This window comes from Coptis chinensis, chromosome 2, assembly GCF_015680905.1.
Source record: "Coptis chinensis isolate HL-2020 chromosome 2, ASM1568090v1, whole genome shotgun sequence".
NCBI lineage: Eukaryota > Viridiplantae > Streptophyta > Magnoliopsida > Ranunculales > Ranunculaceae > Coptis > Coptis chinensis.
This window is the reverse complement of record NC_141457.1, coordinates 104513025-104535575: the sequence shown is the minus strand read 5'-3', so window position 1 is coordinate 104535575 and position 22551 is coordinate 104513025. Positions and strand designations below refer to the sequence as shown.

The 22551-nt window shown below is 36.8% G+C and overlaps 2 protein-coding genes and 1 long non-coding RNA gene across 5 annotated transcripts; 2 read left to right on the top strand and 1 right to left on the bottom strand.

Moving 5' to 3' along the window:
- The first annotated feature begins 4150 nt into the window (after positions 1-4150).
- On the top strand, positions 4151-7272 carry LOC147519998 (uncharacterized). Its single transcript, XR_015214343.1, has 5 exons — positions 4151-4271; positions 5860-5953; positions 6041-6128; positions 6219-6353; positions 7034-7272. It is a non-coding gene; the product is annotated as an uncharacterized LOC147519998 (long non-coding RNA).
- A 4563-nt stretch (positions 7273-11835) lies between these two features.
- Positions 11836-16542, bottom strand: SHD (Chaperone protein htpG family protein). Of its 2 annotated transcripts, none has more exons than XM_086591505.1 (15): positions 16390-16542; positions 16089-16214; positions 15862-16015; positions 15693-15773; positions 15483-15594; positions 15268-15394; positions 15026-15164; positions 14536-14650; positions 14249-14439; positions 13939-14154; positions 13658-13823; positions 13273-13411; positions 13044-13194; positions 12489-12893; positions 11836-12375 (listed from the first exon to the last, which is right to left on the bottom strand). In XM_086591505.1, exons 1-15 carry the CDS (start codon positions 16452-16454, stop codon positions 12097-12099), a joined length of 2466 nt encoding a protein of 821 aa, XP_086447631.1. In that variant the 5' UTR covers positions 16455-16542; the 3' UTR covers positions 11836-12096. The 2 variants fall into 2 exon arrangements, with proteins under 2 accessions (XP_086447631.1, XP_086447632.1); XM_086591506.1 differs by having other exon boundaries at positions 16089-16212; positions 16387-16537.
- Positions 16543-16822: 280 nt separating this feature from the next.
- LOC147519996 (uncharacterized) lies at positions 16823-22274 on the top strand. 2 transcript variants are annotated; one of them, XM_086591503.1, is made up of 6 exons: positions 16823-17063; positions 17162-17229; positions 17319-19953; positions 21344-21395; positions 21654-21840; positions 21950-22274. In XM_086591503.1, exons 1-5 carry the CDS (start codon positions 16919-16921, stop codon positions 21808-21810), a joined length of 3057 nt encoding a protein of 1018 aa, XP_086447629.1. In that variant the 5' UTR covers positions 16823-16918; the 3' UTR covers positions 21811-21840; positions 21950-22274. The 2 variants fall into 2 exon arrangements, with proteins under 2 accessions (XP_086447629.1, XP_086447628.1); XM_086591502.1 differs by having other exon boundaries at positions 16824-17063; positions 21654-21826.
- The last annotated feature ends 277 nt before the right edge of the window (positions 22275-22551 follow it).

Genomic DNA, 22551 nt, shown 5'->3' with positions numbered 1-22551 from the left:
ACAATTCTGGAATAACTTAATTATTGAGACTGAGAAGCAGCAGCATATAAATAGCTTTCTTACAGAATGACTGAAACAAACTACACTCACGTTCTTCCTAGAATCGTGGTAACAAACTTGACTAAATCAAATGACAGCAGTTCCTAAAAACTAGGACTTTATTAACAAACTAAATCTTATCATATTCTGTCCATTCAGAGCATCTCTAGGTGGAGGCATCAACTGCATATTTGCCTCCACCATTTAGAATTTTACCAAAAACCATTCTAGGTGTAATTTTGTGGAGGCAAACATTACGACATATTTGCCTCCACCATTCGAAACTTCTAAACTGCATACTTACCATTCCGTGGAGGCAAATTTGCGGTTTCAAATGCGGATGTGGCGCGACAGTGGTAATGTCGCCCGAAACTTTTTTTTTGACTTTGAACAGAACCACTGCAACACTACTAATATCGCGCGATAATCTCACTGTCGCGTGCTCCAACGGGAGAAAAAGGGCAAAAAAATGGTCTAAATTCTACCTCCATATATCTACACTCATTTCCTTCTTCATTTTACATACACTCAACACTAAAACATTCAACTCAACTATTTCACATCAATCCTCACCAAACAATACACACACACACATTGCTAAAAATAAATCATGAAGTGTATGATTTTTTCCCCCTTCAATCTTCATCATCATCTTCATCTTTGTCTTCTCCAGTGGAAAACTCTGTAGATAGTCTTGATGAGGAATTTGTTAACGTCATTCTTCTTATCAAGCACAGTTTGGCTGTACTTGCACAAGTACAAGTGCATGTTCCGAAGGCACCACATGGTTCAAAGAATGGTCAAAAAGTGAAACATAAAAACTATGCTTTGAGTTTGGAAATCTTGAAGCCCAACTACTTCGTCGATTGTCTTATTTTTCCGAAAGAGGATTTCAAGACGTTTTCGTATGAAAAAACCTTTATTCCTTCACATCTTCAACAATCTTTATTCTCATTTTAAGTACTTTCAGTCTAAAGTTAACAATATTGATAAACCTGGGATAGATCATTTGATCAAGGTAGCTATGGCTTTATGTATTCTTGGTTATGGTACGGTGACTGATCAAATTGACGATCAATTATACATTTATGAGCAATCTGGAAACCAGACGTTGAGGCATTTATAGGACGCAATTATCAAATTGTACGGTTCAGTTTACTTGCGAAGGCCAAACATTACAAACACAAAACGCTTATTTGCACAATTTACCGAACGTGGATGGTCTGGTATGTTGGGAAGCATTGATTGCATGCATTGGGGATGACATAATTGTCCAATTGGATGGCAAAGTGCTCACAGTGGTCATTCTGGAAAACCATATGTTATTCTTGAAGTTGTTGCAACCAAAGACTTGTGGATATGACATTCTTTCTTTGAGATATCAGGGTCACACAATGAACATCAACGTATTGGACAACTCCTAGGTGTTTGAGCACATGATTAATGATACTTCCCCCTGTTTATTTTGATGTAAATCATCATAGCTACAATATGTGGTATTATTTAGCTGATGGTATCTATCCTGACTACGCGACACTTATACAAACAATTTCAAAACCTAATACTCCAAAGATGAAGTGGTTCGCAACGACGCAGGAAACTGCAAGGAAAAATATTGAAAAAGCTTTTGAGGCTTTGTAATCTAAATTTGGGATTTTGACAAAATCTTGTAAATTATGACATGTGGAGACAATGTGTATTATTATCAGAGCATGTATCATATTGCACAATATGATAATCGGAACTAATAAGAATAAAAATTGTGAAATGAGGAGGTATATTCCTGATCTAGAAGGGCAGCCACATATCTCATATACTCGAAGAGGCTACATTGAGGGGACTCTACAAGTTCAATCAAAAACTATGCATGATAGACTTAAAAGTGACCTTGTCGAGCATCTACGGAGCATTAAGGGTGACCAACATTAAGTCAATTATTGTAATTTAATTCAATTTCGTAAATGTATGTTTCCTCTTAATCATCAATAAAGATGTCAATCAATTCCTCTTTTATTATATATATATTTTAATTAAACTAACAGATATTCATAAAAAAAAAAAAAATTCATTCATATTAAAAATAACACATTATATATTCATAGAAAATAAACTGATTACAGTAGTCTTAACCACTCTTAACATTTTCTATTACAGTACCCAACCACTCACATTTTTCACACACAATACACTTCAATAGATCAAGACCTTTTCCTTCAAGGTTCGCAAATTTCTTCAGCTCTCTGACACCATCACAACCATTTGGACATGGTATATGTGCATAGGGACAATACTTATACCAATAATCTTCCTCGCCACAACATGTGCATATCAACTCTCTCTCTCTCTCTACCAGGGCATGAATCATACATGCATTTCAAAAATCTTATTTCTTCACCATCTTCATCACACCTTCTATATATGATCATATAACCTTTGTAATGTGGTGTTTTAGGACATCTTGTATTCATATACTTGCATGATAATGCAACGTGTTTACTTGAGGTGCAAATTTGACACCTCAGTCAGTATATATGTTGGGTAGTTTTTTGCAATGGTGAAAAAGATGTCATGGTAAAATGAATGGTTGTGGAGATAGTTTTGGAATTTGAGTGTGGGGTGAGAATAAAGCAGTGAACTAAAATTTGCATTTTTTTACTCGATAGCACGCGCCATGGTAATGTCGCGTGACATTTGTTGGAGTTATCCCTCGCATGAGAAGATGAGAGAAATTAGTTTAGCTTGTGTGGAAAAGACAGAGCGCGCCCCGCGCCCTCCACAGCCTATTCTGAAGCGCGCCTTGTGCTCAAGTGCCTGGACATCGACTCAGGCAAGAGCGCGTCCCGTGCCCTCCACAGGCAAATCTCAAGTGCATGGACATCGTCCAAGGCAAGAGCGCGCCCCGCGCCTATGCCTAATTTTGGCAGAATTCTATTTTTAAGGATCCCGAGTTTTGCATTATATGTTGGGATTTTTGGCAAAACCTAACACACGAGAGACAACACAGAAGTAAGAGAAAACCCAATTTTGAAAGCTATCACTACACCATAACAGCTTTTTTGTGACACTAGGTTTTTCTCGTTTGTGACGCCAAATTGGCGTCAGGAATTTTGTGACGGCATTTTGGCATCACTAAACTGCTAAAGCCGTCACCAATAATTAGAGAATTATTTCAATTAAATGTTGTGGAATTTTACTAAATAAAGTGACGGCAAAAGAGCGTGAAGAACGAAAATTACAATTAAGGGACCGCATTTTCTCGGAAAAATTACGACCCAAACACTGCTCTCTCGCCACAGTGCCCATCTATCTCATCTTTCTTCACCACTCTCTCTCAACTTCCCACCACTACCTCTGAAAAAGATACATAAACCTAGAAATGATGATTGGTCAGTCACCGTTAAACGATTGAAGTATTTAGATCTAAAGCTTCAAAATTTCTTTATTGTCAAACTATTAAACGATTGAAGTATCTGAAGGCAAAGACACTGAAAAAGGAGCTCGAAGATGTGATTGATTTAATGGAGAAAGGTACTTACGCCATGAAAGTTTGTGATTAATTTGAAATCAAGTTAGGGTATTCAAATTTCTAATTTACTTAGTTCGTTATTCTAGTGTAATCTAGTTTGAATTCATTAATGTTTGGTGTGAAAAAATTGTAACTTTACTGTCTTGCGTGATTGATTGAATTCGGTCAATTTATGTTTACTTTCGTGTTATTGCAACAGAGAACTCCAATAACTCAAAAATGGGAGCAGATGTGGCATCAGCTATGGAGCTCTTAGCTTCACATTGTCTTGAAGTTGCAGAATCAGTCAGTGCAGATCATGATCGGGTGGCTTCCGTTGTAAGGTCGGCTGTTGGCGTTAGAACCCCAAAGGATCTTATGACTCTTATTGCTGCAGCTGCAACAGGTAACTCCACTTAATTGCTTAGTCTCTTGTGGACTTTTCTGAACAATTATGGCATGTAAAACTTCTCATTTTATTGAAGAAAAGCAGCGCTTTTGTGAATGCTTCACAGCTTCATGAATTGATAATTAACCGGTGGTACAATTTTCTATTGCTAAAGCTTTTACGAGGAGCTGCCAGACCGAAAGCAAGATCGCTAAAAAGAAGCAAGGAACAATGCAACCATTATTCCCTATGAAAGGGGTCTTACAGAGATTTGTCATTCTGAACTGGAAATCATGGATTCTCCCTGCAAGGGAGGATTACTTCTTCGGACACAAACAGGTACTATTTTCATGATAACGGTATTAGTTTTCTCACACTTTCTGAAAAGGGGGAAAGAAGTTTCCTGAGAATGAATTGAGAACTGAGACATACATGTATACAGTAGTTAATGAAATGTTCATGCTAGGCTAGCAATCCAGCATATAAGAAGTGTGGCTACCATAAATTACATCTCTTGTGATATTCCATGATATATGATGATCTATACTTTCTTAGTGGACGGTTGACAACAAATTAATTGCGTAAAGATATTTAGAGTGGTAACATAATTAAAGTATTACAGCAGATCGAGATTTTTTTTGAAGAGACGGTTCTCTGAGTAACATTGGGCAAGATTTCACCTAATGGCTTAAATGAGTATTCTGCTTGCGTTATATGTCTTTGCAAGTATTAAGTGGAATCTCAAATATTCAATCCATTCATGAAACAAATAATGGACTTGGCTAACTTTTTTTTCGGACCATAGTACTTGTTTTTACATTCCTATTTATCATGGTTATCATCGGATCATCGATATCGAATATGGAGCAAACCAATCTTGTTACTTTTCTATTTGCATCTCTCGGGTTTTGAATGAATAATTATCATCAAATTATCGTTATCTTTTTCATTTCTTTTCTATTTTGCATCTCTTGTATGTTTTGTCCATTTGTATTTTAATTGTCTTAAGGAATCAAGTTTCCTGCATTGCCTTGTTTAGTTTTTTCTATACCTATAAAAAGACATTGCTATATATCAGATCAGTTGGTATAGGCGTTATATATAACACAGTACAAGTTTTTGTTTTCTAATCTTATTCTGCTGATTTTGTGTTTCCTCTTTGCACGGATAGGTTACCTTAAAACAGTTTTTGTGTCTATTCACATTAACTCCTTTAACTAAACCAGGGGAAAATGTCATATGTGTCTAGGGAGTAGGGGTTTGAAGTTGTTGCTAGACATAATCCAACTCTCCACCATTCACTCATGGCAACTAGTTACACTCGAATGCTAGCCTCAATAATACCTAGATGTTTACTTCAATATGTTTTACTTCGTATGTGTAGATATTATATTGTACAACTTTAAAGTATATATATATATATATATATATATATATATATATATATATATATATATATATATATATATATATATATATTTTTTTATTTTTTTTTTTTTTTATTTTTATTTTTGCAAAAGATTATTGAGTCTGGTTAGTTTTGAGTTTGGACGCATATACGAATCATGCTTCTAGTTGTTGAAAAGTTATTTGAGGTTTTTCATTTTGAGATTTTCAATCATTATTGCAAGATAGTGAGAGTTCCTCGAACATAAACTATGAAAGGAAGATTTTCTAGGAAAAAAAGTTGATTGTGTGAATGGACTGGGTCGATCTGCACCTCAAGTTCTGAGCGTGTCACTGCTGAGTTGCTAGTGTGCCTAGTGGCACTTTCAGCTTTTGACTGCATAGCTCAGCTTATCTTTACAATTTTTGTAGTCATCTTTTGAGTGTTGCAACTCAGCTTTCTAAGTATATTATGTCCTTAAAGATTCCTTCAAGTTCTGTCATAATTTTCTTTTTAAATTTCTTTTCCGCTACTGTTTAGCTAGTCTTCGAAAGCTTGATGAACAGCCTAAATTGTTGAAAGGAGGAAAACTTTGAGATTATCAGCTTGAGAGCTTAAACTTTCTAGTTAACAGGTATGCTATATCCACCTTTCAAGAGTGATGTATAGGTAATTAGCAACATCCTTAGTAATATGGTAATCAGTGGTTTGTTTGTGACAGTTGGAGGAATGATACAAATGTAATTCTTGCTGATGAGATGGGTTTTGGCAAAACTGTTCATTCTGTTTCCATGCTAGGTTTTCTTCAGGTACGATCTTTTGGTTCTTTATGATATGGTTTTTAACCTTTAGTTATACCCTCTTTTTCTCAAGAATATCTTCTTTTGAATTTTCTGCAGAATGCTCAACAAATCCATGGGCCTTTTCTTGTTGTTGTACCACTGTCGACTTTGTCCAACTGGGCGAAAGAGTTTAAGAAGTGGCTCCCTGAGTTGAATGTTATTGTATATATTGGAAATCATGCAAGTCGAGAGGTAGGCAATGTTTTGTATGGTGATATATATGGCTAGTTGCAAACACATTGTTTTTTCTCAGGTTTCTGTTGCTAGATAATTGTAGTTAGTAGTTGCTACTTCTATGCTTAGTTTTTTGCTAAGTTTCTGCTTTACTTTGGGGTTCCCATGGTCTCTGCTAGCGGACCACATAATCTGTAACTAGTGCTCAAGTTAACCGTGGAGGGTGCAAGGGGCAATGGTAGTTTAGGACATTCTTTGTGTGATCTTTGTGTGTCTCCATGAAATTTTGTTTTAAGGATAAAAAATGAACAAGAAAAAGCAAATTAAATTGTGTGATACACCATCTTATTAATGTAAGTCAGTTTCCATGTCTTATGACACCAGGCTATATACTAGAAGGTAGAGGCAGTACCCGTTTAGTTGTATATATGTCACCTTGTTGTTCATATAGCTTCTAGGGATAAAGAGGCTCCCATAGGTGCTTTACTGTGTATTAGTGTTGTGTTGTCAAATAGTAATGGCCTATAGCTTCTTTGATATCCTAGTGGCATGGTTACCTTCTTGCTATGTTACTAATTTGGTAGACTAGAAACTATGTCACTTATTTTTAATTAGTATAAGTGAACCTATTGGTGTATATATCTCTCATTACATTTTAAGGTAGAAGTCTATCTAAACTCTTTTGTTAAATGAAACAGGTAATGCATGTGGCATTTGTTTGTTGCCGACCTTGAAGGATGGAGGTGGTTGATATTGCCACTTGGACACTTTCTAATAAGAAGACTTTCTTTCTAGCTAGTTGTAAGCATAATGTAATGTACTTTTTCGCTTTGATAAATGAAGTACTTGGTGTTTACAAGTGATTTGTATTTTCCTTGCGCTTGGAAAATTGAAGTATTTGGTGTTTACAAGTGACTTGATCATTTTGAGTGATAGAATGAATGTTTTATTCTTGAATGGGATTGACGGTGTGATTGCGTATTTTATGGAATGGACTATTTTTTAAAAGAGTTGTATCTTGGCTAGTTCATATAGCAACCGGTGGTGACTAGAGCTAGTTGCATCTCGAATAATAATAATAATAATAATAATTGGTTGATATACATCCACCGGTGGATGTATAGCAACCAATTTTTTTTTTTCTAAAATATATTTTGTGACGTCATAATGCCGTCACAAATTCAAAATACCATCACAAAATTACTGACGCCAAAATGTCGTCACAAATTCAAAATACCGTCACAATATTACTGACGCCAAAATGCCGTCACAAATTCAAAATACCGTCACAAAATTACTGACGCCAAAATGTCGTCACAAATTACTGATGCCAAAATGGCGTCATAAATTTTTGTGAAGCAAATTGGGATGCCTAAATTGTGACGCCTATTTGGTGTAATGTATCAAGATTGAGAGATAACCTTTACAGAGATACAAACCTGTAAAGAGAGAGGAGTGATCTAGTAAGGTGAGAGATTACAAAGAGTGATTGTAATCTTCATTCCCAATTTATAAAAAGACTAGCTCTTGTGGAAGTAGGCACCATTGGCCAAACCATGGTATATCTTTGTGTTGTGGTTTGCTTTTATTGCTTTACATTATTATCTGTTGTTAATAGTTGTTTAGTGAGTTGGGCATGTCAGTTTGGTTGTAGGAAATATTTAGATTGTTAATTGGAGTGGTTATTGTTCAAATACAAGTTATCTGTGTAGTGGGGAATCGATTGGTATCGGTGTTTAACCCCAACAAGTGGTATCAGAGCCTTGGTTAGATGAACCTAGGGTGTTATCCAAATCTTGGTCGGAAGGTGTTTGACAAACTCCTAAAAGAAGATTTGAGTTTAAATAACTTGTAGAGATGGACAATTCCGTGAACACTCGCATGACGAGTTTGAATAGGAAGAACTACACCATTTGGAAAGCCAAGATAAAAGACTTGCTTTATTGCAAGGACTTGACACAACCCATTGAGAATGGATGAGAAAGACCGGAACGGTTGTTGTGAGTACCAAACGACAACGAATTTGTTTGAAGAATTGGTTTGTTTGTTTGAAGAATTTGTGGATACCCATTCAAAACCCGAAAAATCGGGTTTGGGCCTGGTTTGGTACTCCTTCTTCGGCTATCCACCAATTCTTCAAACAAACCAAAGCTTCTAAGGTACTTGGAAGTAATTGTGACCTGTACTCAGACATAATTCTTCCACCTGCACTAAAAGCAGACTCGGAAGGAACTGTAGACACAGGAACACATAATAGATCACGCGCAATTACCGAAAGAACTGGAAAAGTTCCGGCGTAAGTCCTCCAATAATCCAATAACTTAGGGATAAGTTCATCAACTGCAGCACTATTATATTATTGCTTGCATTATCCAAAGTTATAGTGCTAATTTTGCCAACAATCTCATACTCAATAAGTTTTTCCATCAAAGCTTTAGCAATATATATTCCATTATGTGGTTCTGGATGCTCAAAATAAGCAATAATTCTTTTGCTAATTTTCCAATCATTGTCAATCCAATGTGTTGTGATACACATAAATTAAGATTGAGCTATTGAAGTCCAAAGATCAGAAGTAAGAGAAATCTTTATAGGAGCATTTTTCAACAATGAAATAATATCCAATTTTTTGGACTTGTCATTTTTTTGAATATCTCTACTAAGCGTTTGTCTAGAAATATTTTTGAAATTTGGAAAATAAGCACCCTTAATAAATTCCGAATAATATTTATCTTCAACCATTAAGAAAGGAAATTCTCTCATTACAAAAAAATTGATTGTGTGAAAGCGTTCTTGTGTTGAATTATATGACCAGATTGAAACTTCACCCATACTACTTCTAGACAAATTAGTTTGGTTAGCATTGGGTGCAATATTTTGTACACATCTTTCCACGTGACTTCTAAGAGCAGTAATTCCATTTGATGCAGAATGAGCTAATGGTTTTTGACAATGGCGACAAGATTACTTAATTATAAATAAATATAATTACTTAATATCCCATTCTTTATTTAATGGGGGAGCACCAAGATTATTTGAATCACTTTCATATCCCATTCTGTGGGATCATTATCATCATTCTTTTTTTTTTTTTACTAAAAAATATAAATAAATAAAAAACACTACAACCAAATAATATATATTACTTAATAACAAGAGAGTGGGGTTTGTGGAGAGAGTAATAAGTACCTAATTATATAATGAAAACTTAAATTGTGAAAGAAGTACTAACTGAATTAACTTTGGAGAAGTTCTTGAAGTATATTTAAATCACTTGTTAATCTCAATCTTCTTTATTTATCCTTGAATTAGAACTTGCTTGTAGTTGTAGAGAGAATATGATAACTAAGTTTATGATTAGAATTGGAAAATTTGAGGTATAGAGAATTGTATTTATAGGTTTTGTTATTCACAAAAATCATTTTCACCCTCAAAATAGAGTTATTAGGAGCCCAACAATCATAAATTAGGGACAAATATGTAAAATCTCAAGCAAAAGTAGATATTCTCATATATCTACAGGTCTCCATGTGGTGTATCCTCCCAGATATTCTGTTGCAGTTTCTATCAGGAGTATCAACACTTTTAAATAGTAATCAGCAAAAGACCAAAAATTGTTGAAGATAAATAGATAATAAATGAAAATAGAGTTGTTGGGAATTATGGGTCTGGTTCGGGTTTGGGTTTTGGTCGGACATTTTTATCCTCTCCAATTGGATTTTGGGTTCGGGTTCGGTTCGGATATGGTTTCAGGCTTTTTAACCCTTTTAACAGGTTTAGGGTCAAATTATCAAGTCGGGTCGGTCCGGATTTAGATAGTGTGACCAAACCCTACCTTATATATTTCGGTTTGAGTTCGGGTTTGGGTTTTGTCAGGTTCAGACAAGGTTGGGTGCTTGGTTTTTTCGGGTTTCGGGTGGGTTTCAGGTGAAATGGACATCCCAGGCGGATCCAAGGTGGGCAGGGGCAACTACCCGTCAAAAAAAATTTGGATATTCTGTACCGTCCCTCCACATTGGTATCACTACTCACCTTCATATGGCTATTATACATAATACGTGCAGTCTTGCAGGTTAACTCCGTACCTTTCAGGCTTTTATCAAGTCTTCAACTCGTCACAAGTAATAACTGTTGTTTACATGTACATGCTGTGCATATAGTTTATCGAAAAAAAAACATGATGTGCATATATACGGCTGGACAAGTTTTTCTACATTGCGAAAAAGGAATTATAAGCAACAGAAACCTTAATCTGCACTCTGCAGATATTCCACTTTCTATCTCTTGGAAAAAAAAAATGCACTTATTGGGTTCCTTGGCGGCAATACTGTACTCGCTCTTTAAATGCGAAAGAGCACCATGTGTCTATTATATTTTACCGGCTTATTTTTCCATTAGACCCCTTCATATACCATCAAGAAACAGTTCATTCATATAAGATGCATTTTTCAAATAGTGTATTGTCCCATTAAAAAAATAAATTGGATGTTGAACTATGATAGCAAACTGGATATACCACCCTTAACCAGCTAAATTCCGCCGTGTCACAATTTGCTGGCAATTATTGGATGGCCCACACTATTCCTTTTTATTAGATAGATTAGAACATCATCAACCCATTTCCATTTTTCGTTGTGACACCTCAATAGTTTTTGTACTTCAAAATTTCTAAAACGAAGGAAGAACCAACGTATTTTGGGCAAAATTAGCTTTTTAATTTTGGACGGGAATAGTTGTCCCGTGCCAAATTACAAAAGCCCAACGGTACAAAATCGAACCATTTGGAATTTTTTATTAAAAAAAAACGAAAAAAAATCTGGACGACCCAAGAGTGGGATGGGTCAAGTTGTCCCATGCGAGACATTTCTATTTTGGCTCCAGATTTGAATTTTTTATTAAAAAAAACAAAAAAATGATGGACAGCAAAAATAGTCTCATCCCACTCTTGGACGAGTCAAGTTGTCCCGTGCGAGACATTTTTATATTCTTCACCATTTTGGTTCCAGATTTGACAATTGTTAAAATCAAAACGATATTTTGACAACGCGTTGGTGATGAAAATTGTTAAATAAATTGTCAACTGTCACATTGGAAACGCATTATAACACCATTCCTTTTTATTAGATAGATTAGTTGAGATGTTTCGCCATTCCTTTTTATTAGATAGATTAGTTGAGATGTTTCGCTCTGATTTGATCTGATGCAACAGAATTGCTCATAAAACTTGGTAACCAGTGCTGGAACGATTCTAATGAACAATTGAACATTGCTAAATTCATGCCATTGGCCCCCCTATCGTTAATTATGCTTTGACCAGCAGTTTTGTTACTTACATTTAAATCAATTTGTATCGTATGTTTCATTTTACGCAAGTCAAAATGCTTGAAGATCGGGCTGGCTCGTTTTGCACAGTGACAACCCGCCCAAACGAGCAGAACTCAAAGCCTAATTATCTTGTACATTGCAGGCACACCCACCATGTTAACAGAACCAACCTCACTTTACCACAGTAAACTAAACTGATATTTGAAAAACAGCTCCATTTAAAATGGACTAGAGACTAGATTCTCCTCAACTTCAATCATCTACTCTGAAAAGCCAAAATTCCAGGGACTATTCTTACAATAATTTCACGTACACCAGTGATTTGTTTGTACCAGACAAAATGCAGGATGCACCCTTTTGGGTTTCTCTTACACGGGGGCCAGAGTCGCCAAAGAAATAAACTTCCTTTGACTAGGGTCATTACTTTCAAGGTAGCCTACAACTCATCCTTGGATGGCTCTGTCTCAAAGTCTCTAGCAGTGGCGTCTTCATCAGCTCCCTTTGAAGCGGTTTCTTCTTCTTTTACATCAGTCTGAACCTCGGCTTCTTCCGTGTCATCTTCCTCTTCTACTCCTGCATCGGGGTCAACATTCAAGCTTGCCTTAACTGAGTTGTATATACTGGAAGCAAATTCCTTAGGGTCATTAAGTACGAAACCACTCTCCATAAGAGCTGTCTGATACATTAGTCGTGCTGTCTGCTTTACAGTCTCATCCTGCAATAGAGAATCAATGATCACATGTACAACAGTGAAAATAAGCTAGCACATGACACAGCCGATATAATGTACAACATCAATGATATAATTAAGAAACACTAAAGAAATACCTCAGCGTCTTTGACAACTCTCTCCCGGAGCTCTTTGATGATTGGGTGCCTTGGGTTTATCTCGAGCACCCTCTTGCCACGCATATAAGCTTGCTTATTGGCATCTGACAGTGTCTGTGATTGCATGATCCTCTCCATATTGGCGCTCCACCCATACTTTGAAGTCACCACAACACAAGGGCTGTTGTCCAAACGGTTACTTATTTTTACAGAATCAACATTCTCACTGACAAGAGCATCTTTCCACCACTTGGTCAGATCCTTGAAAGACTCCTTAAGTTCCTTGTCCTTGGAGTCCTTCCCAAGTTTAACTCCTTCTTTGGACACATTTTGGAACTTCTTGTCTTCGTACTCCATCAGGTATTGCATCAAATACTCGTCAACTGGATCAGTGAAGAAAATCACCTGGAAGCCAAAAAACAAAAGACAAACTTGGTTTAGAAAACGTTAACATCTAGGAACACTGAGGCTTGTTTTGCTCAAGAAGCTTCAGCAATCACTCACTCTTACAAAGAAATAGTTCCCTGACAAAAATGTTTGACATTTGATACATACCTCATAGTTTTTCCTTGTAAGCCTCTCTAGGAATGGTGACTTTTCTAATTGTTCTTTGCTGGTTCCAGTGATGTAAAAAATGTCCTTCTGCCCTGATTTCATTCTTGAGATGTATTGATCTAACGAGACTAGTTTACCATCAGATTTTGAACTGCAAGGTAATAGATAGGTTCATAAGAAGAATGCTTGACATGGATGGGAAAAAATCACTTGTAAATTTCAACTTTACCTTTCAAATCTTAGAAGCTTTGCCAAGCGATTTCTATTAGATGCGTCCTCAATAATACCAAGTTTTACCGACTTCCCAAACTCGTTCCAGAACTTAGTGTATTGACCCTTCTTCTCATCTTTGTCACTGGCCTCAACATCTAATCGACAGTCAAATTCACATCCATCATATATCCATAAAGATAGAATAAAATAAACAAGTCACTCTGATCACTAAAAGAAGCTTTATTCAAAGATTCAATTGGTGGCAACATCACATTGCAGCAATGAACTAAGTAAAAATTGGAAGCACAACAAAACTAAGCTAGTATGCACACAGTACTTCAGAATTAACATATACATGGAAAAGAAAACATATTCATTTTATTGTGAAATCTTAATCTTACCTGTTTTTTCTTTGTCATTGGACTCGTCTGGATCTTCCTCAGCAATTCGACGGATCATATCGAGAGCCTTGCGGATGAGTTTCTTCTTAATTGTTTTCAGACTGCCGTGCTGCTGAAGCATCTCACGTGATACATTTAGTGGTAAGGTATCAGAATCAACCAAACCCTGCATGGAAAAGGAAACAAATTATGAGCTCTTTACCTTCGTCAGAACCAAACTCACAAGCCCATATTTCTGAATATCATCTTCGTTCAAGATAACATAATATCCTAACAACTACCTTCAAAAAGTTAAGGTACTTGGGTAGCAGCTCATCAAACTCATCAGAAATGAAGACCCTTCTTACGTATAGCTTCAAGTTAGACTTGTTGGAGTTGTAATAACTCTCATAAAGATCATGAGGAGCCTTAGGAGGCACATATAGAACAGCTTTGAACTCCACGTCACCTTCAGCAGTAAAATGACTCCAAGCTAAAGGCTTCTCTTCGCTAAAATCCTGTTAGAAAGATGAGATCATGAAGTAGGAATCCAGGGGCTCAGTATGATAGACTGCAAAATATATTCTGTGATCATGAGATTTGACAAGTCACCTTGGAAAGAGAGCGATAAAACTTTGTATACTCCTCTTCGGTCACCTCCTTTGGACTACGCAGCCAAATAGCCTTCACATCATTCAAAACTTCCCATTCTTGGGTTTTCTCCTTTATGGTTTTTGTCTTGGGCTTTTTCTCACCTTCTTCCTCTTCTACTTCTTCTTCTTCTTCCGAGGAGGTTTTTTCATCTGTTTGTATTGGGCAAGAGAACATGAATTTTAGTACATGTAAGATACAACATTTATACAGAGTAGCAGATAAACTACCATTCTAATTACACCTACTTGTATCCTCTTCACTTGATTCATCTTCATCTGCAGGAACTTCCACATCCACCTCCTTGGTTGCCCAAAGAGATATGGGGAAATTGATGAACTCAGAATACTTTTTAACCAGCTCCTGCAATCAGAAGAGTCGCTCTAACTGAATATTTGGAGGTCCAATACTGTAAATTGAAGCACAAAAGTGTATCTAATGTAGATGCAATCCTGACAGCATTGACAAGAATGTCCAAGCGAAACTTATCTTATGCAACATTTCAGTATCTGAGACTTAAGATATTATTTAGGGAACTGTTTATCACTACCAGTATAGGGTGACTATCTTTTACTTATTTGTGATTCTGAATGAGTATATCAATTTGGAGATACAACGCCTGATCTCCTGGGATTTTAGTTCAGATATATCATATCCATGGCTATAGTTTCAGCCAGATAGACAAGGGCTCAGAGGGAAAGTACAACATGACAATAAATGGGTCCAGCTGCTACTCACTTTCAATTTATCCTCCTCCAAGTATTCCCCAGCTTCTTCTCTGAGATGCAACCTAATCTCAGTTCCACGTCCAAGTGGTTCGTTCCATGAATCCTCAGAGATGGCAAATGCTCCATCAGCTTTGGACTCCCATACATACCTAAAAGTCCAAAAACAGAAAACATAATCAGTAACATTGCTACAAAACCACAGAAGAAGTTTAGAAAAACTTCACAGAAGCTTAGATGAAGAGAAAGTCCTACTGTATGTCATCGTTATGCTTGCTGATTACTTCGACATAGTCAGCAACCAAATATACTGAATAAAATCCAACTCCAAATTGTCCAATGAGGTTAAGATCACCTCCTGTCTGCATCTTCTCAACAAAGGCTGCATCAAAGAAAGAATATTGCAAATTGTCAATTTACATTCAGTTAAAAAAGAAAAATAGATATTGAGGGTGATTAGTTATATATACCTGAAGTTCCAGACTTTGCAATGGTTCCCAAGTTCTTGATAAGATCCTCCTTCGTCATTCCAATACCGCGATCACGGATAGAAATGATTTTCTTATCCTTGTCTAATTTTATCTACATTAGTCCATGATATTGTAAAATGTTACATTCTTGTTCATGATACAGTCCTCAAATTCTACAGTCAAAACATTGGGGTTAAACTCAATAGTTACCTGGATCTCAAGTTTAGCATCATCACCTTCTCCAAGAACCTCTTTATCGGTCAATGCAAGGAACCTAATCTTATCCAATGCCTGAAAAATGTTCCAACTTCAATTAATAAAACAACAGTATCCATACTTCCAGCTAGCAATGCAGTATAGACAATATAGATTCACTCACATCAGAAGCATTGGAGATTAGCTCCCTCAAGAAAATGTCTTTGTTACTATACAGAGAGTTGATAATAATGTCCATAAGCCGAGAAACTTCAGCTTGGAACTCAAACTTCTCTGCGCTACTACGCAGAGATTTCCTCGAAATCGACTCTGCCTCTCTGTACCAAAAATTAAATAATTCAATGATAAAAAAAAAATTAAAAAAAAAGACTATTAAGTATATATACAAACCTCTTGGCGACATCGGAATCAGTAGAGAGTCCACTTGGTATAGCACCAAACTTCTCTTCAACCTTTGGGGAATCTACTATCTCCTCAGATTCACTTTCTTCCGCATTAGCTTGTAACTTACGACCTATCCAGATGTCATCATTTTTTTATTATTATTTAATAATGCAAAATCTCTAGCAGATCTAAATCATATATTCAAATTATTAGTTGATTGGTAATTACACGACAAAATCTAAACTCGATCATAATGCGGATAATTAAATCTCGTTAAACTATAATAATAATCATCATAACATACCCTTGATCTGGAATTTGAGAGAGAAGAAGTAAGAGAACAAGTGTGGAAGGAATGGTCCACTTTCTCATCGCTCAGTTTGTGTGTGTTGTTAGATTTGGTTCTGCCCTCTTTGTTCGAGTGGGTCGTTATATATGCCAAAGTTTGTTAAGCCGGCGACTTTTAAGTCTTTTCCTCTATTAGCTAAAATTTTAATGGACCCTCGATTGTGCCAGCTTGGAAGATTGGACGGTTGGGATGTAGTAAGAGATACGTGTCTGGTTTCTACTGGCTTCGTTTTGTTGGTTTGACGTGGATACGTTTGTAGATCAAGTGTTCTGGATTGTTCGACACGGATAAATGGATTTGACGTTTGGACCCGGCGTACTTCTTACGCTGGGCCCATTCGACAAAAGTATGGGCTTTATTCGGCTAATCAAGCCCGATTAATTTTGTTTTGCAGCAAAATCCCAATTTCAGATGCGCCTTCTCTGGCCTCCTTTTCTTACTCCTTAAACCCAAAACCTCACTCACTTCTCTCATCATCATCAACTAAATGGCAATGCAAATGTTTGATTCTCAAGCTACAACAAGTGCAAGAGCAGCAGCAGCAGCAGCTCATACAGTATTCATAGACACCAATCTCGATACCCATCTCGTTATGATGGTCACTGACGACGATACCGTCGGCGATTTCAAACGTAAGAAATTTCCCATTATTAATCTGTGGATATTGTTTGATTTAATTTTTAATTTTCCGTTGATTTTATATTATTTGGGTCCTGCTTTTGATCTATAGAGAAATTATTGATTGAGCATCCTCGTTGCTTTCCTAAGATTGGAGAGATCACAATTCATTCATTGAAGGTATGTTACTATCCTACACATTACGATGATTATAATATCGGTTAAAAAATATTCTACTGTTATTTATCACTGTTTCGTATTGCATGCAGGTTAGGCGGAACGGGTGTTTTTACCACCTCTCAAATCAGATGCTTTTAAAAAGTGCATTTACTGGTGTTAAGAAAAGTTGGTTTCTCCATGTTGATGCTGCTTCCTGTCATGCTATTATCCAGTCAGAAAGCGTTCGTGACCCTTCAGCCCAAGCTGAAAGAAATAACATTTGTACTAATCATATATCCCTAAAAGTTCCTGTTCCGGGTCTCGATGATTCATCAGTGCCTCAAGTTGGAAGCAGTGGATTTGTGGACAAGCTTGTGCCTTTTTTGGGTCCAGGGATTATGGGTGAAGGAATGCCAAATGACGAAAGCCTAGGAGGGAAGTTTCTAGATAATGAACATCATAAATCTTCATCTTCACACAGTTTAGTTAGTGGAGAGAGTAAAAAGAAAAGTAACTCGACAGCTAATCTAGAAAAAATGGATTCCATAGTGAATTCTCTGGGCAATAATGTTAGGAAAGAGAGTTATAAGGAAGAATCGGGAAACAGTCACAAAGATTTGTCAAAAGAAGCTGATGCAACAATTTCTCCACACAACACACCTCTAAACTCTGGTGAATTCCTGGACAAGGAAATTCACTGCAGTCCGTTCAAAGAAATAGGTGAGGGGAATTCAATCCCGTGCTTACCGTTGGGTGGGCCTCATGGTATCTCTGCAGCAAACGAAGTTCCAAGTGCCGATACTGGTGGAGCTGGGGGCAGCAAGTTGGAAGCTGTAGTAGATGGTGCAGAAAAAAGAGTGGAATTTGGAGGAAGAAAAACAAAAAAGTCTAGGAAACACCGGATTGAGAGTGCAAATGAAGCAGAAACAAACTCTAAAGATGGGGGTGGTTCTTCTAATCTTATGGATGCTGCTGGAATAATTGAGGCTGAGGATCCTGAAAATAAAAGAAGAAAGAAAGCAAAGAAAAATAAGGATGCTGATGCAAAGAGCCACGTACTTGCAAATGTTGCTAAAGATAGCATTTCTTTAATTTCTAGCCATGAGAAATCACATGATGGTGATCATTACGCTGTTTTAGTAGATGGAAAGGGTGATGACTGTATTGGCTCCAAAGAAACTGATAAGACTGAAGTGGGAAAAGCCTTGTTACAGAATGGAGGTCCTAAGATGGTTACAGATGCAGAAAATACAAACATCAAAGATATAGAAGGCTCTTCTAAATCTTTTGATGCTGCTCGCACTACGGAGACTCAAGCTCCCACTGAGAAAAGAAAACAGAAGTCAAAGTCAAAGAAAATTAAGACTTCTAATGCAAAGAGTAATATTTCAACTTCAGGTGTAAAGCGTGTGAAAGAGCATGTCGAAAGTGCCGCAGGTGCCGTTCAGTCAGTGTCTGAACCAGATAAAGCTTTTCTTCAGGATGATCCTGGTATTGAAACTAAGAAAGGGGATAACAGTTTCTCCCAAACTGAAGTGCTGAAAGCATCAACATTGACAAGTTTAGATGGCTTGGTGTTTGCCGCTGATAATCAAGATGGGCTGGGAAGTCGACATGAGGATGACTTTCTGCAGCTAACTCAGGCCGTTAGGGTTCAAGAGACCACAGATACGGTAAAAAATAAGTCAACTTTGGTTTCAACTTCTACTTCACCTACCATTCTGGACCCAGGGTTGAAACAGCAAGTTGCTCAAACTGAATATCCTTCCATTACAACCAAAGAAAAAAAGGAAGAGGAGAAAGCAAGTTCGAAGAAGATAAGAAAGTCAAAAACGAAAAAAGATAGTTCTGTAAATCAGTTGTCCAGCGTAATGCCAGAAGCAGAAAATGGTGGTGGACACGGTGATGACTCTTTGCAGCTATCTCAGGTCGTCAGGGTCCAAGAGACCGTACATAAGGTGAAACGGAATTCAGTTAAACCTTCATCTTCTACTCCAAATTCCATTCTGGACACAGTGATTAAACAAGAAGTTGCAATAACTGAAGACCCTTCCCTTTCAACAAAAGAAAACAAGGAAGAAACAGCAGCATTGAAGAAAATCAGAAAGTCGAAACCAAAAAAAGATAGTTCTGTAAACGAACTATCTGACATGATACCGGAAGCAGTAAACAATGGTAATAAGATTGAGTTTATTGATTACTTTGTGCATAAAAACGACAACCCTGCCCTGCTCCTGCTCCTACTCCCTCCTGCTCCTGCTCCTGCCAGAGAACTTGATGTGCATTTGGCATCTACTGCATCTGACTTGGAGAAGTCCCACAGTTTAGTTAACAATCAGGGGCATGCAAAGAGTGTCAAGGATGTCACCTCTGATGCTTTCCAGTTTCAGCAGAGAAAACGGAAACCTTCTTCTAGTGAGAATGCTTCATTCACTTCCAGAGATGATTCTTCTAAGGACATTAAACCTGCATCTGCGGTACAGATCCATTATTCCTCTGGTGCTAAAGTTCAAAATTCTTCAAAGGTAAAAAAACCTAGTGAAACGGAGGACATGATTGTAATTTCTCATAATCAAAAGAGCTCGTTAGCTGCTCCAAACAGAAATGTCATTGAAAGTAGTACGGAGAGTTCTGAAGATGACGAATCTAATTCAGACACCAGCACCTTGAGTCCTTCAGATACTTCATCCTCATCTGACCACTCTGACGGGGAAAATGAGATGCTTCTGAACTCATCAGGAAATGGTAAATCATGACCTCCCTATGAATTCCTCTGTGATTCGTTATATTTTAGTTAGTGCAAAATGTCATCTCTTTGTACTTTTTTGCTGCTCTCTATTCCAAGAATTAGTTCCCATGTGTGGTATCTTGAGAGTATTTAGATTCTCGAGCTTACAGGTCCAACCGTCCAACAATTCTTTCATCATCCATTTAGTAAACTGCAAAAGTTGAAACTCAAAACTGACTTACCAAGTTCATTAAATGCTGTATAAGATCAAAGTAGAACCTTACTATGCCTGCTAGGTTAATTACTTAATTTGGATTGATAGACAGCATGCAGGTTTGGATCGATAAACAAATATGGGATCTTTACCAATCTAACAGGCTGACCCTTCTTCCAAAGTCTTTCCTTGAGGTTTACTTGTCAAGATGCTAATTTTAATTCCTTGCTACTGACTGGTTCTATTTCTTTCTTTCGTTCCCCCTTTTGGTTGTATTTGTTTATTTATGTGGTTTTTCTTTAGCTAAGAGACTCTACTGGTCTACTACAAACATAGCCTTGCCATGTTCACTTGCTAAAAATTGAACACCTTTTTTCAAATGCATAGCCATAAGTTTTTCTTTTCTTTCTTTTTTGTTTTGAATTATTAACGCAGCTCTGATTCATAGTTTCCGTGGAATCTATTTAGAGTAGCCTTGCTAAAAATCATTGTTGACTATTTACTTGAGTACCTTGTGTTGACTTTAGTAGTACCATCATTAAAATCCAGTTCAAGTTATGACATTTCTGATTATCATCAGTGCTCTGGAACCTAATTAACTTGTCATATATCAATATATGTCATTTTTTGTTTTGTGGCTACCATCACTAATCTAAGATGTCTGCTTGTATTGGGCTTGTTCCTTTAAAATTCAGGACCTTGTCATTTCGTTCAAGCTAAGGCTCCTCCAAAGATTTGTTGTCCCTGTCTTGGTAGTTAGTAAAAGCATCCAACAAATCAAACTCCTTGCGTACAACAGCTTCATAACCATGAGACATCTAAATCTACGTGACTGATATAGTTCTTAATCAGGCGTCCAAGTTGCTAATCGTATTACTACATATTCTACATCCCTGAAGCATGTGCCTTGTAGCCTATCATACCTTTCATATATTTGTGCCTAGGTCATCAAGATGCCAAAGTTCACATGATTTGAGGGTTTTCTGTTTTTTTTCCTTGTATATGTATATATTCCTTTTCTTTTTATTTGATAAACATTTTTTTTTTAATTCATCACTCCTATGAAAGGTTGGACTATAACCCTTTCGCGCTTTGTAGAGATACATACCTGATAACGTGAACTATAATGGATTTATGAATACAATCTTTACACATTTGTTTAGAGATTAACCTCTTTTTTTTCCTCCCTCCAGAATCTCATGAACGAAAAGTGATGGGAAACGGTGGTAGTAGTATAAAATCACAGTAAGTTAATCTTCGGAAGTTGAAGCTCTGTTTCTTTCACTGCGTTTTCGTCTTTCATTTGTTTGTTTGTAAGTTGTTTACTTGAATTTTGAAATTTGAATATATGATACACTTTTGGAATTTTCTCCATACTTTGGTCAAAAATTATAGTGGTTGGACTGGTGGCTGAACTTCAGTTCAACAATTTATCTTTAACTATTTTTTGAGCTATCTGAGATTTCGAATATATGACTGTCTTTGATGCTTTCCATTGAGCAGAATTACTCCATTGAAAAGAATTACTGCCCAGAAAAATAGAGATTTTGATGAAATCCTTAAAAAGTCAAGAAGCTACAGGAGGGCAAAGCTTACAGCATCTCAATCCCAGCCTGAGGATGATGGAAGTCAACCTATTCGACTTAATTTCGACAGTTAGGCCTATTTGAATGAGGGTAATCTTGTTGCAGTGAGCATCCCCTATAATGTTGATTTTTCCATTTATGTTTGCATCTTCATGGATGTTCCTTTTTCTTTTCATTTTTTTTTTCTTAATCTATCTTTTTGTGGGGTTTCAGCTCTATTTTGCACCATGAACACAAAGTTTCAGCAGCAGTTCCCAGATGTTTTGGCGCTAAGTCTCTACCGATCGATGTCTGTTAAAGGATAGCTGCTTTTGCAAGTTCTCTTATTTTCTCCAGGCCCTTTGCACATTAGGCTTCTGCTAGCTCCCCCGCCGTTGACAGTTTGTGATTACATCAACTTGAACATCTAGTGTGTTATCGCGTATGTTTAAGTTTGTCTTCTTTCCGTCTTCTTTCCTTATTTGTATGTGCAGCAAGGTGGATTTAACATGAAAACAGTTTGATATGATCATATAAAGCAATATATTAATGGGTCCAACCTCATTTTGCCCTTACTAAAAGAAGGTATCTTTTGATATCCGTTGTGTTCTAGAGAGGGAGAGAAACAAGGATGAACGTAAAACTTGATGGATGGCATTATGGCAATATGGGCGAGGTTAAAGAAGTTGCTGAAAATGCTGAGTACCATACTACAACACCGTTAAAATGGAATGACAACAATGTGCTATTCAGTCAATCAGTGCATGATCAGCTCTGTAATTGTTCTCAATCAGGTTCATCTCTGCATTCTCCCCAAACCATGCGGTTCTCAAGTC